The 16,797-nt window shown below is 33.5% G+C and overlaps 2 protein-coding genes and 1 long non-coding RNA gene across 6 annotated transcripts in view; 1 reads left to right on the top strand and 2 right to left on the bottom strand.

The window, feature by feature from the left end:
* LOC128557899 (uncharacterized) overlaps window positions 1–16,797 on the top strand; it is a 49,837-nt gene that overhangs the window by 22,982 nt on the left and 10,058 nt on the right. The gene's annotated exons all lie outside the window — the stretch shown is intronic.
* On the bottom strand, window positions 2,036–7,498 carry LOC128557894 (uncharacterized). 3 transcript variants are annotated; one of them, XR_008371480.1, is made up of 3 exons: window positions 6,960–7,498; window positions 3,685–5,521; window positions 2,040–2,984 (listed from the first exon to the last, which is right to left on the bottom strand). XR_008371480.1 is itself a non-coding variant. In XM_053546517.1 (2 exons), the coding sequence occupies exons 1-2, from the start codon at window positions 7,292–7,294 to the stop codon at window positions 4,177–4,179; spliced, it is 1,680 nt and encodes a 559-aa protein (XP_053402492.1). In that variant the 5' UTR covers window positions 7,295–7,498; the 3' UTR covers window positions 2,036–4,176. The 3 variants fall into 3 exon arrangements, 1 of the variants encoding a protein (XP_053402492.1); XR_008371475.1 differs by having other exon boundaries at window positions 2,041–3,012; XM_053546517.1 differs by having other exon boundaries at window positions 2,036–5,521.
* On the bottom strand, window positions 9,412–15,314 carry LOC128557902 (uncharacterized). Of its 2 annotated transcripts, XR_008371491.1 has the most exons (5): window positions 15,169–15,314; window positions 14,415–14,484; window positions 13,820–14,016; window positions 12,140–12,207; window positions 9,412–11,024 (listed from the first exon to the last, which is right to left on the bottom strand). It is a non-coding gene; the product is annotated as an uncharacterized LOC128557902 (long non-coding RNA). The 2 variants fall into 2 exon arrangements; XR_008371489.1 differs by lacking the exon at window positions 15,169–15,314 and having other exon boundaries at window positions 14,415–14,720.

Here is a 16,797-nt window from a genome sequence, read left to right as displayed (position 1 = left end):
CATCACCCACACCATTTAACACAAGGTGCATAACTCTGGCACCAATTTTTCATGAATTATGCCCCCTTTTACTTAGAATTAAAGGTTAATTTTGATGCATTTTCACTTATTTTTAGTCTATCTCTCAGTTATTATGAAATGCATTTGACTCAAACTTGAAGTAGTTGTTCCACATTATCACCCACATCATATGACACCAGATGCATAACTCTTGCACCAATATTTTATTAATTATGCCCCCTTTTTGCTTAGGCTATACTTATATAGTGTTTTGATACACTTTATCTGTACCTCTCTTATTACTTAGTATTTTTAACACAGACTCAGGCAATTGTGCAATATCTTCATTCAGCATTGGAGTTAATAAACACTCCAGTGACAGCTCCAGTTTCCTCAGATGTGCCCAGTTTCACTATCCAGCATCGAAATAGTCGAGCACGCTGTCTCCTGTGACAGCTCTTGTTTCCTGTCCGGTCTATAACTTTGTCATGCAAAACAGGATTTAGATATCAGTTGGCACAAATATTCCTCTGGATGAGACAACATGTCATGCGCAAAACCCAGGTCCAAGGTCTAATGTCAAGGTCACAGAGACCAAAAGTCAGACACAAGAATGACTTTGTCAGGAGCATTTCTTCTTCATGCATGGAGGGATTGTGATGTAACTTGGCACAAATGTTCACCAACATAAGACGAATTGTCATGCGCAAGAACCAGGTCCCTAGGTCTAAGGTCAAGGTCATATTTAGAGGTCAAAGGTCAAATTCAAGAATGACTTTGTATGGAGCATTTCTTCTTCATGCACAGAGGGATTTTGATGTAACTTGGACCAAATGTTCAACACCATGAGGCACCCTTGTTTTTAGAATTACGTCCCTTTGTTTTTACTATAAATAGATTTTATTGTAACTTTTTTATTACTGGCGGTAGAGAAAAATCGAGACCACTTTTCTGTGGTACAACATGCATGTTACATCCAATTTTTAGGTGTATTTTGACCTATCTCTACCTGGTAAAGAGTTTCTTGTGGACTTACTTTATATAGATTGTTTTGTTTTTTTAGGATTAATTTCCCTTTGTTGTTACTATAAATAACTTATATGATAACTTTTTTATAATCAGCCAAAACAATTCAATATGAAAACAACTGTGGGTTTTTATATATGCACATTTGAATCCAAGTGTGTTGTTATAACATATTGTATATATAGTACAATATTTTTTATACATCATTCACATATCAGTTCATTATGTTATACTGCAGTAGAAAAAGTTAGGTGCCTTCCAGTAGGGGACTTTGTATTGCATGGCAATACTTCATTCACATGTTTCTGATGGTAATGCATTTTTGGCCTTCACAATATAATATAGAAATAAACCTTTAGAAAAGTATTATTTTAATGAACTTATTGAAGTATGTCACCAAAATTGGTCAGAATCAAGGTCAGATGATCACGGTCTTCTTTAGGTAAGCGACTTTGACTCATTTGGGCATCTTATATTCAGAAATACTGGAAAAATGTTTCTGTTATACTTTTACATAAATTTGACACAAACGGAAACTGTTGTTGAGTATCATCATCCATATTGATGTATTAATCACTTTAACAATATCCAAAGTTTCTGCAGATGTCATCATGTGCCCTATTTAACTATAAAGCATTGAAATAGTCGAGCTTGCTGTCTCCTCTGACAGGTCTTGGTACTTTGGAATTTCATGTTAAAGTTTTTGATGCACTTTCACTCTATCTATGTTATTATTTCTTTATGGATTTGATTTAAAAATTAAAATAGTTTTTCTACATGATCATCATATAACACATGATCCATTAGTCTGGCAGAAATATTCACTTAAGTATGACCCTTTTACACTTATGCGTTAGGTATTTCAACAACAACACGTATTATGTATAGTTTTTTTTGTTTTATCTCATCAACGTTTCGGCTAACGCCTTCATCAGGATAATTCACATACAAATATAAACAACAGACTTAAAACTGATAACGTAACGTCAAATAGCCGGAAAATATTAATCAAAATATCAAAATGCAAATACATATGTATCTATAAGGTACTATCCCGGATATAAAAATACCAAAAACCTCCTATAGTAAGATTATATATGCTTTTACACTTAGAAATTCTGGTTTGTATTTGATACACTTTCACACTACCTGTGTTATTGTTAAATGGATTTTACTCAGATTTGAAATATTTTTTCCACATTATCACCGGCATCTTATATGACAAGGGCCGTGAAGTGTAAATGTGCGTGACATTTTTCTTTTGGGATGGATGAAAGTATGGAGACCCAGACTCTGCTTAATTGAATCCATGTTACCAATTCAGAAACTTCACACATGAAAAGTTTTGTTTCCTCTGACAAAACCATATTGAATGGGTATTAATCATGCCAGTGATAGCTCTAGTTTCCTCAGGTATGCCCTTTTCACTATGCGGCATTAAACTAGCTCTGACTCCTCTGGCAACTGTTGTGTTATGGGTTTCTTTTATAGACAGAAACAAATAAACAGAACTGAAATACATCATCCAAATGTATTTTTTACAGAATGAATCAGGGGAGTGGTAGTCTAGTGGTTAAGGTGTTGGCCGCTCAACCTGGAGTGGTGGGTTCGGCCCTCACTGGGATCACAACCACTCCTTCCCGTATGACATCAGTACTGGTTTTCCCAGGAAATGGACTTGAGAGTCTCAAATAAGCTTGAAGCTTTCATTATAATGGAGCTAAAATAAATTAGTATAAACTAAAACAGAATAGAAAAGAACAGAATTCTATTATATATATCTTTTCTACATACAGTGCATAGATTAATCATAATAATGTGAATATGTACAACAAAAGAATACAAAAACACACACATTCTATGATATTGAAGTTGAACAATTCATTGAATAAACTCCATTGGTAATTCAAAATTGTGTTTCTTATTTACAGCTTCTTACAAACTATTTTGAATTCTACCTATCTTTGACTTATTGTTGTATTCTACCTATCTTTGACTTATTGTTGTATTCTACCAGTCTTTGACTTATTGTTGTATTCTACCTATCTTTGACTTATTGTTGTATTCCACCTATCTTTGACTTATTGTTGTATTCCACCTATCTTTGACTTATTGTTGTATTCCACCTATCTTTGACTTATTGTTGTATTCCACCTATCTTTGACTTATTGTTGTATTCTACCTATCTTTGACTTATTGTTGTATTCTACCTATCTTTGACTTATTGTTGTATTCCACCTATCTTTGACTTATTGTTGTATTTTACCTATCTTTGACTTACTGTTGTATTCTACCAATCTTTGACTTACTGTTGTATTCTACCTATCTTTGACTTACTGTTGTATTCTACCAATCTTTGACTTACTGTTGTATTCTACCTATCTTTGACTTACTGTTGTATTCTACCAATCTTTGACTTACTGTTGTATTCTACCAATCTTTGACTTACTGTTGTATTCTACCTATCTTTGACTTACTGTTGTATTCTACCTATCTTTGACTTACTGTTGTATTCTACCTATCTTTGACTTATTGTTGTATTCTACCTGTCTTTGACTTATTGTTGTATTCCACCTATCTTTGACTTATTGTTGTATTCTACCAATCTTTGACTTATTGTTATATTCTACTTATCTTTGACTTATTGTTGTATTCTACCTATCTTTGACTTATTGTTGTACAGTTAATGCAAAGCCAGATTCCATTATTATATTTAAAACTCCACCTGAAGTTCTTGTAGTGTCTTAATTACATAATAATTTCTATTTTGTGTGTTTGTATTTTTGTACTTGTTAAAAAGACTGTTAACAGGAAGGTCTTTCATTAGTATGTGTCATGGGGGTCTCCTTGGTGGAGTTGTTAAGGCTTGCTGACTTTGAATCACTTGCCTCTCACCGCTGAGGGTTCGAGCCCTGCTCAGACCATCATGAGAGGAAGCTATCCAGCTAGCTTGTGAAAGTTCAGTGTTTCTACTTAGATGCCATCTTGTGCTGTGAAGTAATGTTTGCAGTGGCACCAGAGGTCTTCTTTCATCATTAAAGCTTTAAAGCCACCATATGACCTAAATTGTGTTGGTTTGACACCAAAATGAAAATAAGTGTCCATTTATTCAGTGTTTCTAGTTGTGATGTCAGCAGCAGTAAATGTATCTTACTCCAGCTCATATACATTTACCGTATTGCTGTTATAATGAGTTACAGCTAGTTTGTTCTGGTGAGGACTAAAGCAGACTGATACTGGATATTGTTTTGTTTTGATGATGCCTAACTTTGTTTTTGAATACTCACTTATCTGGACAATATTTGATGATTCAAACCCACAGACCAGTATGTTTCCTCTCTTATCTGTACATACTCCCCAAGGCCGAACTAGATCAGGATCAGTAAATGTTGATAGATAATTTCCCTGTATGTCTAGAGTTATCACACCTTTATCATTATCAGCCACATACACACGGTCTCTGTTTGTACTCACACTAATATGTTTACTGTTACTGAAAATAGGGTTGCCTGATATGTCAGTTGTAATTTTATTTAACATGGTTCCACTTATATCATGAATATAAACTGTCCTGTATTGATCAGATATGAAAAATTTCCCATCATTGAAGGCCAAACCAACACAGGGATGATCCATCTTCAGTTTCCTTGTTGTTGCCACCTTGTTTCCTAGTGATACAAACTGTATGGTTTTGTTGTTCAGACTTACTGCAGCTTCTAGTTGACTGGTTAGACATACTGCTATGGGTCCTTCCTCCAGGTCTACATGGTCTATGAGGGTATCTGTAGAACCACTCAGACGTTTCAACTTGTTATTATTAATATCAGCAAGCAGCAAGGAGCCATCCTCAGTAAAACAGGATCCATATATATAACATGTACGTATGTCTTCTTTAAGCTGAATATCAATATTCCTCTGCTGTTTCACTGTGTATGCTGTGGTTCTTGGCTTGTAAGTTGCTTCTGCTGTAGATAACTGTCCTAATGCCTTTAATTGTTTTAGGTAGTTTTTTATTTTCATATCAGCAGAAAAACTTATTTTCTCATCTGTTTGTTTTTGAATGGTGCTTGTAGAACTTCCAGTTTTAATGACATTTTTCTGAGCAATTTTGACACATACAAATTCTTGGGCTTTATTTCCATTAGACTTTTGGAGCTTTGCAGCAGATTGTTCCAGGACATCAATATGTTTCTCGGTTTCCGTGATCTCACTCTGTAGATCTCTTTCCATACAATTATACTGTGCATCAACTTCCTTGAGTGATTCAGTTTCAAGTCTCTTGAGCTCAGCCTCAAGTTCTTTTCTGTAGTTTGTGATAGAATCAGTTTCTCTCTGCTTTTGTTTCTTTAGCTCACTGAGAATTTGTTGTTTGGCTTTCTTTGTATCCTCTACAGTCTTCTTTGCTGCAAGGAGTTGTTTCTTGGTTTTATCAGAAGCTGATTGTTTGTATAGATTGTCAACTTCATCCGGAATGGAGTGTATATTCTGACATGCTCTGAAAAGAAAAAAAAAGATTGTATTATGATCATATGTACAGTCTGTCAGTCAATTTCTTTATTTTATATGATAGTTGTTTCTTAGGATGTTCTATATTTGCCTATATTTTAAATTATTTTCATATATATATGTCTCCCCCATAAAATGGGGGAGACATATTGGTTTTGCCTTTGTCGTCCGTCAGTCCGTCCGCATTAAGCATGTCCGGCTTTCACAAGTCAAACTGCTGGCTGAATTTCAAAAAAACTTCTCAGGAGTGATCAGTACCAATCTTAGTTATGCATGTTGCCGGCACGTTTCAATTCGCTGCACAAAATGGCCGCCAGAGCTAATAATAGAAAAATCTTGTCCGGCTTTCACAGGTCAAACTGCTGGCTGGATTTCGACGAAACTTCACAGGACAGGAGTGATCAGTACCAAGCCTAGTTGTGCATATAGCGGACACGTTCTGCTTCGCTGCACAAAATGGCCACCAGAGCTAAAAATAGAAAAATCTTGTCGGGCTTTCACAGGTCAAACTGCTAGCTGGATTTCGATGAAACTTCACAAGAGTGATCAGTACCAAGCCTAGTTGTGCATATCGCTGGCACATTCTGCTTCACTGCACAAAATGGCCACCAGAGGTAAAAAAAATTAGAAAAATCTTGTCCAGCTTCCACAGGTCAAACTGCTGGACAGATTTCGACAAAACTTCATAGGAGTGATCAGTACCAAGCCTAGTTGTGCATATCACCGACACGTTCCGCTTCGCTGCACAAAATGGCCGGCAGAGCTAAATGTATACATAGCGGGGAGACATATGTTTTTGTGACAAAAACACCTTCTAGTTTATATTTCAATTCATTGACTAGAAAATATTTACACATGATTTACACATGACCAAGGCTAAAAAACATTAAGAAGGTAAATTATCATCATGTTTAGCAAGGTTACATGTTCCCTAGTTCCTGCTTTCACTTTTGATCTAAAATTGACAGAATATGAGAATCACATGTAAGTTAATTACGACTTGTAGCTCATCATTACAATCATTATACCTAACAGTCTAACTGTTTAAATGGTATTCTATCATCTGCTGACTTATTCTTAACCAGTATATTTCAATTTAAGTTCTCCTTAGTGATAAAATATTGTATTTTGTTGATCTGCATAAAGTTTAATTTATCATTCATTTCAGATTTATAATTGAACTTTCCTCAACAATTTCTGACTTCATAGTTTGCAACCTTTAAAGTAGCCCAAATTTTAATGGTTTAACCTGATATTTTATGATCTTTAGAGAAAGGTAAATCTGAAAATATGTACCTGTGATTTATAGCTAAATCTAACAGTATTAATCTGTGATTTATAGCTTAATCTAAAAGTAGTATCTTTGACTTGTAGCTAAATCTGAAAGTATTTATATGTGCTTTGTAACTAAATCTAAAAGTATTTACCTGTGATTTATAGCTACACAAGTGGCGCAGACAACCTCATCATGGTTCTTACAGAACATGTCTAAAAGTTTGGCTTTATGAATCGAGCATCTCTCTGTTGGGAAACATGGTAACGATGACTGTAAACCATGTGTACTGAAATCAGCTTTATCCAGCAATTTGTGTCCTCTCATTAATGGAAAAGCTTTGTGCATGTCTGTACATGGTATACAGTAATAGTCTTGACATTCTACACAGTATTTTTCAGCTTGTCGTATTATATTTTTCCCAGCACATACACAACATTTGATGTCAATAATTTCATCCGATGCATTGTCGCCACCCTTAGCTGCCATTTTATCCAGTTATCAATTTTACTTTCTTTTCAGACAAGATTTAAGATGTTTTATATCAACTTAAATATATCTAAAGCATTGCAATACACATTTTCCTAATATTAATTTAACTTCCTTTTCTATGAAAAGTGTTTTAATATTTTGTACTGAATTTAAGAAAATCAATAATTCTGCAGAATAATGGTCTTTGTTAGAGTTGTACAGGTTTATCACTAGGTCTATCACTAAAAACTTTGGTCATATGAAAGATATCTTTGGCAGGTTAAAGTTTATAACCACATCCCATATAACATTTATATCAATCTGGACTGATTACAGTGACTGGCCTAGATTGGTATCAGTGACAGGAGTGTTTACTTAATAGAAGATCACTTGATATTAAATACTGAAAATGATAAAAAAAGAAATATGTTTATGTGTATGATACATACAAAGTCCTGGTACAACTGAATTCCTTGTATTTTATATCAAATGTCAGCTAAGCATGTCACTAATTCTTTTGAGTGTTTTCTAAATATTGTATTGCCATGGGTAAAAGAGTCTTATAATTGTAGATATAATATGTCTGAAATGCACAAAATAACTTCAAATTTTCCTTCTATAGTAAATGCTATTGAAAGAAAGCTACCTTTTCTAAATCAATATATAGACATGGTAACTAAAAAATTAAAACTGGAATTTTTAACATTTTGACTCCAAATATGCTAAGTGCATCAGATAATATATATACAATATTAAAATGCTGTGTGTTATTTTTTAAAAGAGATATTTACTCCAAAATATTTAGTCCCCATAGCATTTTTGGAAATAGGATAGACAACTCCTGAATGACTATCTCATCAAATTTGCTGATATAAAAATAAACTTAGGTATTTTCCCGGGATACCCTCATTAAAGTCTGTTTCTTCATTTCATTCAGACATGGAATGTAAACAAATACAGGAACAACTTAACAGTACAAGGACATCAAACAACCCTTTTTATTGAGTCGGCTAAACGCTGAAAGCGTTTTGACGAGTCCTTGCTGTTCAGCGATTCTCTATATGGACCAAATAACACAGTGAAGGGATGTAGTTCCATTAGATTTCTCAAACTTCAAACAGTTCACTGCATGAATGAAGTTAAGTTGTGTCAATTCCCTTTGCTATGACCAATATACGATGTAATCTGTCATATTTATGACTTGTAATTGTGCAATACTCGAATGTAACTCATTAAGCATAAATGTGCATTTTATGAATTGCGCAGGCTTACAAAGCTTGCGTAACATCCAGCGAAAGACAAAAGATAGTTCCACGGGGCTCCAGATAAGATGCGTATTAGCGTAAATTACGTATAGAAATAATGCAAATACGCATGTCTAATAATTTCTAAGCGTATAAAAACGTATATAAAATTACAGAAATGCACACAATGCTTTTTTAAAAACAAAATCTGAATCGTCTGGATGCGTTAGGTAACATAGCCGATCAGCCTTAATTCTCCCACATTGAACGTATACACGCATCGTATGATTTCTATAAACTTTGCGTGGGTTGAATTTTGCAGTCAGTAAACGGATAAATTATCGGAAGAAGAAGCTCTTACTGGTTTGTTTAGTTACTACAGATATTAAAAATGATTTTAATTCTTATTTTTCGAGAAATAAACAAATCGGCGAAACATTAAATTGTATTTTCTTGTAGTTTTTGAAATCGAAAGTAGATCGTCTATGTTTGGCTGCTTTCACGAAACGAAACAACTTTTTTATGAAAAGATTTAAATAAGAGGTAATTTAACCGTAAACTTCAATGTCAGATACTGCCAATTGCTGCTAAATGTCTTCGTATCATCACAATTTGTAAAATATATTGTTGAAACTGGAGAAAAGTGTAATCGTATCCGGATTTAATATTTTGGGTAAATATCGAGATGTGTTATGAAATTTTAAGAAAAAAACTAAAAACAAACTGAAACTGGTAGACAATAATGTCAGTACATCAATCATTAGCCGACTCAGGCCCTTCAGGCCTTTGATTTTCTTTCAGGACAGGTACACATGTTAGGTCATACTTGTAGTTAATAAACCAAAATGTAAAACAATTAATTAGCTCATCAAAGAAATGAATAACTTCGCAATATTTTATTACTTCCCTTTGTTATATTTATCATCTACATTCTACATATTTTTTATGGAATTACCTCCCTTTATCTCAAATAAGCTTTCTTATATTGCAATTTAATCAGTCAGTATTTTTACCTTAATTTTCAGACAAATAAATTTATATTTTTTTAATCCATGGTAAGATGAAAAGCATAAATTATATTAAAGAATACCATTAAAAGCATTTATCACACATAAATGCAAGGTATACACAACAAATAATTTTGAGCCTTGTTGCCAATGACAATGTTGAAAAATATTAAAGCTCAGATGGCATAACAGTGAGAAAAAATCTTTTTAAGTTAAGTTAAGTTAATAATTCCCATATTAACCTATGACTACAAAAATTTAAAGTATGTTGTTATTCCCATTTCAGTCCAGCATATCTAAAGAAGTAAATACTACAAAGACTGTATATCAAATTTTTGAAAATAAAATTCCACCAACATATTTTGTTCTTATTTCTTTTATCTTGTTTATGTAGTGTACTTATCTGGAATGATGAGATATTTTGAAATGTATATTTTTGCAAGGTATACACAACAAATAATTTTGAGCCTTGTTGCCAATGACAATGTTGAAAAATATTAAAGCTCAGATGGCATAACAGTGAGAACAAATCTTTTTAAGTTAAGTTAAGTTAATAATTCCCATATTAACTTATGACTACAAAAATTTAAAGTATGTTGTTATTCCCATTTCAGTCCAGCATATCTAAAGAAGTAAAGACTGTATATCAAATTTTTGAAAATAAAATTCCACCAACATATTTTGTTCTTATTTCTTTTATCTTGTTTATGTAGTGTACTTATCTGGAATGATGAGATATTTTGAAATGTATATTTCTTTATTCTCCTGGATGGAAAAAAATAAAATATATAAATAAAACAACATTTTATACCAACCAAATTGTAAAATACTCAAGTTTCTTTGATGTTAGTAATTATATGTTGAGACATGAAAACAACATGAAATATCAACATAAAATATAACTAAAAAATTGTGGAACATCATTTGTAGATTAGATTAGACTGTATTAATGTTTATATGAAAATATGTGACAACTCTGGTTAAATAGAATATTAGTTAACTTATGGTAAAATGTTGAACTGCTTTAACATTAATCTACAAGTGATGAATGAGTTCATCTTACCATAACTTTGACATTTAATGTACATGTATTATTAAGAAAACTATAACATACAAGAAATGACACAAAGACAGTATAAGTTGCTGAATGACTGGGTCAATCTCCACCAGAAATACTATGAAACTTAAAAAGTCCAATTAAATGTGTTCCTTTAAATTAGATTGATCACATTTTAACATTTCTATGAATGCAATTGTTAAATGCTTGCTTCTTACATGCATGCAATAATGGAAATAAAAATGATTTAACAATATATGTATACAGTCTTGTCATGAACACATTCTGTACAGATGATAATACATAGAAAAGTCAACATATTTATTATATGGGTCCATCTCAGTTTACAGCTGGTGCATGGCTGTCTCACACTTGAATATACATCATGCAGCACAGTTGGGGTAAATTCCATTTCACATGACAACACACTTGTAGCACTTCTGGAAATACAAATGTAAAACTTTATTACATAAAGAGAATAAAACATGATAGTTTTTAAAACAATTATAACATCAGTTTTGACATTTGCAGATATTCTAATCTTAGAAATATATTATCAAGCAGCAAGTCAGGTAACTCTACAAATTGACATTTTGTCTAATTTCAACTTGTCTAAGGAATTACCTGTTTTAAGCAGCAAGATTGTGTTGCTACTTGGCTTGCTGCTTTATTTAAATTTTACATATACTTAGATCCACTAAATGACAAGTTATTTAAAAGAAAAGATTGCATAATTCTATAACATTCAATCTACATATTCAATAAAATGGTGAAAACAATAAACAGATAAATCTGATGATGTTCACCTATGATCTCACCTAAAAGCTCCAACAACAACCTACAACCTCTGATTAGTATATGATGTAATAATGATAAACTACCTAAAGTGTTTTTATATAGCATGCAAAAACAATGAACTTGAGAACTGCCAAAACTTCACCTTATGAGTAATATATGTTCACTTTTCCCCTTGTTGTAAGTGTTGTTTCTCTTAAAGCATTTGAAATAATAGATATTATAAGTACAGTGCAACCTCTGTAGGGCGATACCCTGTGGGATATACAAATATTTTAGTTATTTTGAGGTTGTTGTTCTGGAGAAGTAAATTTGATAGTTATATTTCAGCTTAGGGAAATTCTCATGATGTTGTTATAGAGAGGTTTTGGCTTCAGAGTGAGCTACTCTGGAGAGGTTGTACTGTGAAAATTGCTTCTAACTTCATCTCATTCAACTGAGTTAAATGAAGGAAAACAACAAAAGATTTTCCAAATTTAGAATTTCCTTGTTTACAATTTGACATTAAATGTTAGGCAACTATGCAGACATATTTTTATGTGACACAATGCCGCCTTTAACTATCTTATTCCAATGAACAAATTGTCAGTCTTGACAAAATCATGTGAAAAAAAGATCACAGTAAAAAAATTAATCCTAATCATTTTATATATGTTGCAAAATCAGCTTTACAGAACTCATAAGTGACAAAAAAATTAAATTTAAATGTTGCCTTTGTGATGTGCGGCACTGGTCATGTCTTTTTATCACAATAATTTACCTTATTTATATCTGTTACTTTTATCACAACTTTAATGTCCCTTCTGCACTACCCATTGTCTTCAAGTTCTGAAATATTGTAAAACATTAATTCACACACATTCATAAAATCAGTGTCAAAGCATTTGAATATAATTGTTTTAATTATCTTGATACAAAGATACAAATGTACTTCATGTTTTTGCTGACTGCTACAATATACTGAAATTTGTATTTCAATATTTATTATCAAAGTACATGTTCATTCTATTTTTGAAATGTTGACATTACAAAGCTGTCACACATTTATTACCAAACCATATCTATTATCATTATTTTGAATGGAGATATGTACTTAGTAAATTGAGGGATACACATAGCTACAGGAAAGAAATGTTTATGCCAGGCTGACATAAAGTCCAGAAGGTTCACATCTTGTCAGGAATGTCAGTCTTATAGCTGTCTTTTACAGTTATTTCAGAAGCAAGAATTTAGCCATACAGCATATAATTGCTTTGAGACCTTTGTTTAACATACAAAAGCATAATACCTCCTGCATTTTTATACGCCCGTTTGAAAAACGGGACGTATTATGGGAACGCCCCTGGCGGGCGGGCGGGCGGGCGGGCGGCGTCCACAGACTTTGTCCGGAGCATATTTTCTACATGCATGAAGGGATTTTGATGAAACTTGGCACAGTTGTTCACCATCATGAGACGGAGTGTCATGCGCAAAAACCAGGTCCCTAGGTCTAAGGTCAAGGTCACACTTAGAGGTCAAAGGTCAAATTCAAGGATGACTTTGTCCGGAGCATATCTTCTTCATGCATGGAGGGATTTTGATGAAAGTTGGCACAATTGTTCATCATCATGAGTCGGAGTGTCATGCGCAAGAACCAGGTCCCTAGCTCTAAGGTCAAGGTCACACTTAGAGGTCAAAGGATACAAGAAAGAAAACTTTGTCCGGAGCATATCTTCTTCATGCATGGAGGGATTTTGATATAACTTGGCACAAATATTCATCACCACGAGGCGGAGTGTCATGCACAAGAACCAGGTCCCTGGGTCTAAGGTCAAGGTCACACTTAGAGGTCAAAGGATACAAGAATGAAAATCTTGTCCGGAGCATTTCTTCTTCATGCATAGAGGGATTTTGATATAACTTTGCACAAATGTTCACCACCACGAGGCGGAGTGTCAGGCGCAAGAACCAGGTCCCTAGGTCAAAGGTCAAGGTCACACTTAAAGGCAAACGGTCAGATACAAGAATGACTTTGTCCGAAGCATTTCTTCTTCATGCATGGAGGGATTTTGATGTAACTTGGCACAATTATACACCATCATGAGACGAAGTGTCATGCGCAATTCCCTTCTTTAGAATTACTTCCCTTTGTTGTTACGATAAATAGCTTATATTGTAACTTTTTCATTACTAGTCATAGGGAAAAATCGAGACCACTTTTCTGTAGTACAACATGCATACTACATCCAATTATGAGGTGTATTTTGACTAATCTCTACCTGGTAAAGATTTTTGTGTGGACTTACAATTTTTTTGGGGATTTTTTTTTTTTTTTTTTTTTTTTTTTAAGATTATCTTCCCTTAGTTGTTACTATAAATAACTTATATTGTAACCTTTATTTTAAGGTATCTCTACCTGGTAAGGAGTTTTTTTGTGGACTTAGAAAAACAAATGACTTACAATGATTACTAAACAACCACAAAATTAAAATTCCATTTGCAAATACAGGTGCTAGAGTAAAGAAATTTGCTGTGACGGGCGTATATTGTGACATTCTGGCACTCTTGTTCATAATGGTAACATCTTCTTGGACTGCCACAGGGTAAGACAGGTCAAACAACTGTACATGTACATACTCAAACTTTTCCCTACCAAAACTGAAAATGAAAATTATACAACATTTGTTTTTCCTTTATTTTTGTACAAAAGATGACATATGCATTTAATACAGACTTTTTACATTTATTAATCTAAATATATTAAAATTAATAAAATATCTCATAACTCATTGTATGATTAAAATTATAATCATTAATAAACTATATCAAACATGAACCTGAAGTGTTCTAATTTATAAAGCTGCAATTAATACTGAAAAAAAATGCAACTATTGTATACAGTGTATATTAAAAAAAAGTATCATGAACCTGATTATAAAACAGTCTCAGTTCAAATGTAATAACACATGACTGTCAGAAAATCAATGTATGTTGTACTTTAATGATATCATCATACATGAATGCCATCAATAAACTTCATATATAACAAACTATACCACTATGTCAGCCTCTTTCTTGTTATTTCTACAGCTTCCAAAGACAGACTGCAACTACATGTATCAGACACTGTAAGTAAAATATACAAATAATCATTACACAAGAGAATTTTTCATGTTAAATAAATGGAGTTAATTAAATGCAATCTGAGAATTGTTGCTAAACATAAAGGGAAGTAATTATCAATAAAATGAATGAAGAAAAATGCATATATAAGGGAGGTAATTTAGAAAAAAAACAAACTTCAAATGTCAGTATAATGATAGTTGACATTGACAATTACCTATATCAAGTATGCACAACATAAGAAACAGCAAGCACTTGAAAAATGCATAAAATTTCCTTGCAATATCAAGAATATTTGTATGTAAGGGTTCTCTACATGCTGTTTACTGAAAAAAACTTTAATCTAAATATAGCTTAGATCTATTTATATCTTCAAAAAAAGGAAGTCCCAAATTTCCACAGCTATTCACAGGCTGAAAATTTTAGGTACTAATATCAGCAAAGAGGTTGATATCTATACCTTTTAATAACTATCGTCAAAGGTAGGGAAAAACTTACTGGAAAGGCATAAACTTCTGATCTAGTCATTTCAATACATTTTCAGCTCATTTGCATATAAGAAGAAATTTACAGAATTCTCCCTGTTTCTCTTCATTTTAAAACAAATCTGTAAGATGGATATAAACCAAAACATTCTCCTATGTGTCAGCTATCAGATATATATTTCAACAAAAACTGTCAACTTACCTTGTTTTTAGAAGAAGACAAAATTCCAGCAACTTTCGCTTCCCCGCAAAACTGTACCGGTGCACACATAAAAAAATCTCAGCTGTGATTTTCAAAATAATACAGTCAGACCACAATTATTTCCCTTGAAAATAAAATGCTCTAGGTAAATGCCTACAATATAAATCTGGAGGCACACATCTTTAAAAGGATTTTATTGTTATTTCAACAGTTGGTCATTTGATGGAGGAAAAATTAAGGGGAAATGCCACAGTTGTGTGGGTTTTTTATATAGGCAAAGAAGGAAAATTTTAACTAGCGGAGAGAATTTTCTTAAACTTTGCATGATCATAGAGCATCATATTAGAAACAAATTTATGCAAAAAAACTGGGGGTTCCGATGCTACTTTTTGAGATATCTGCACCTGAATGTGAGATTTTTGCTCTTTTATGTCATTTTCAAGGGCAGATAACTCAAAATCTAGCATACAAATACCTTATTTCATTTCACATTATTTTTTGTTATTAGCCCACCATCATCAGATGGTGGGCTATTAAAATCACTCTGCGTCCATGGTCCGTCCGTCCGTCATTCCGTCCGTCCGTCCGTTAACAATTTCTCGTTATCGCATCTCCTCAGAAACTACTGGGGGGATTTTGACCAAACTTTGTCAGAATGATGTATTGGTACCCTAGTTGTGTCCCCCTGAAAATCAGACTGGTTCAACAATTTATGGGTGAGTTATGGCCCTTTGTTTATTTCTATAATTTATATAGATTTATATAGGGAAAAACTTTGAAAACCTTCTTGTCCAAAACCACAGAGCCTAGGGCTTTGATATTTGGTATGAAGCATCATCTAATGGTCCTCTACCAAGATGATTCAAATTATTTCTCTGGGGTCAAATATGGCCGCGCCCTGGGGGTCACATGGTTTATATAGACTTATATAGGGAAAAACTTTGAATAACCTCTTGTCCAAAACCACAGGGCCTAGGGCTTTGATATTTTGTATGTGACATCATCTAGTGGTCTTCAACTAAGATTGTTCAAATTATACCCCTAGGGTCAAATATGGCCCCGCCCTGGGGGTCATATGGTTTACATAGACTTATATAGGGAAAAACGTTGAAACTTCTTGTCCAAACCACAAAGCCTAGGGCTTTGATACTTGTAATGTAGCATCATCTAGTGTTCTCTACCAAGTTTGTTCAAATTATCCTCCTAGGGTTAAATATGGCCCCGACCCGGGGGGTCACATGGTTCATATAGACTTATATAGGGAAAAGCTTTTAAAATGTTCTTGTCAGTAACTACAACATTCAAACTTGGACCACATGTATATTTTTAGCTCACCTGTCACAAAGTGACAAGGTGAGCTTTTGTGATCGCGCGGTGTCCGTCGTCCATCGTCCGTCCGTCAGTCCGTGTGTGCGTCCGTCCGTCCGTCCGTAAACTTTTGCTTGTGACCACTCTAGAGGTCACATTTTTCATGGGATCTTTATGAAAATTGGTCAGAATGTTCATCTTGATGATATCTAGGTCAAGTTCGAAACTGGGTCACGTGCGGTCAAAAACTAGGTCAGTAGGTCTAAAAATAGAAAAACCTTGTGACCACTCTAGAGGTCACTTTTTTCATGGGATCTTCAT

The sequence above is a fragment of the Mercenaria mercenaria genome, chromosome 1 (genome assembly GCF_021730395.1).
Source record: "Mercenaria mercenaria strain notata chromosome 1, MADL_Memer_1, whole genome shotgun sequence".
In the NCBI taxonomy this organism is placed as follows: Eukaryota; Metazoa; Mollusca; class Bivalvia; order Venerida; family Veneridae; genus Mercenaria; species Mercenaria mercenaria.
The sequence above is the reverse complement of the archived record's forward strand: the minus strand, read 5'-3'. Positions and strand labels throughout refer to the sequence as shown.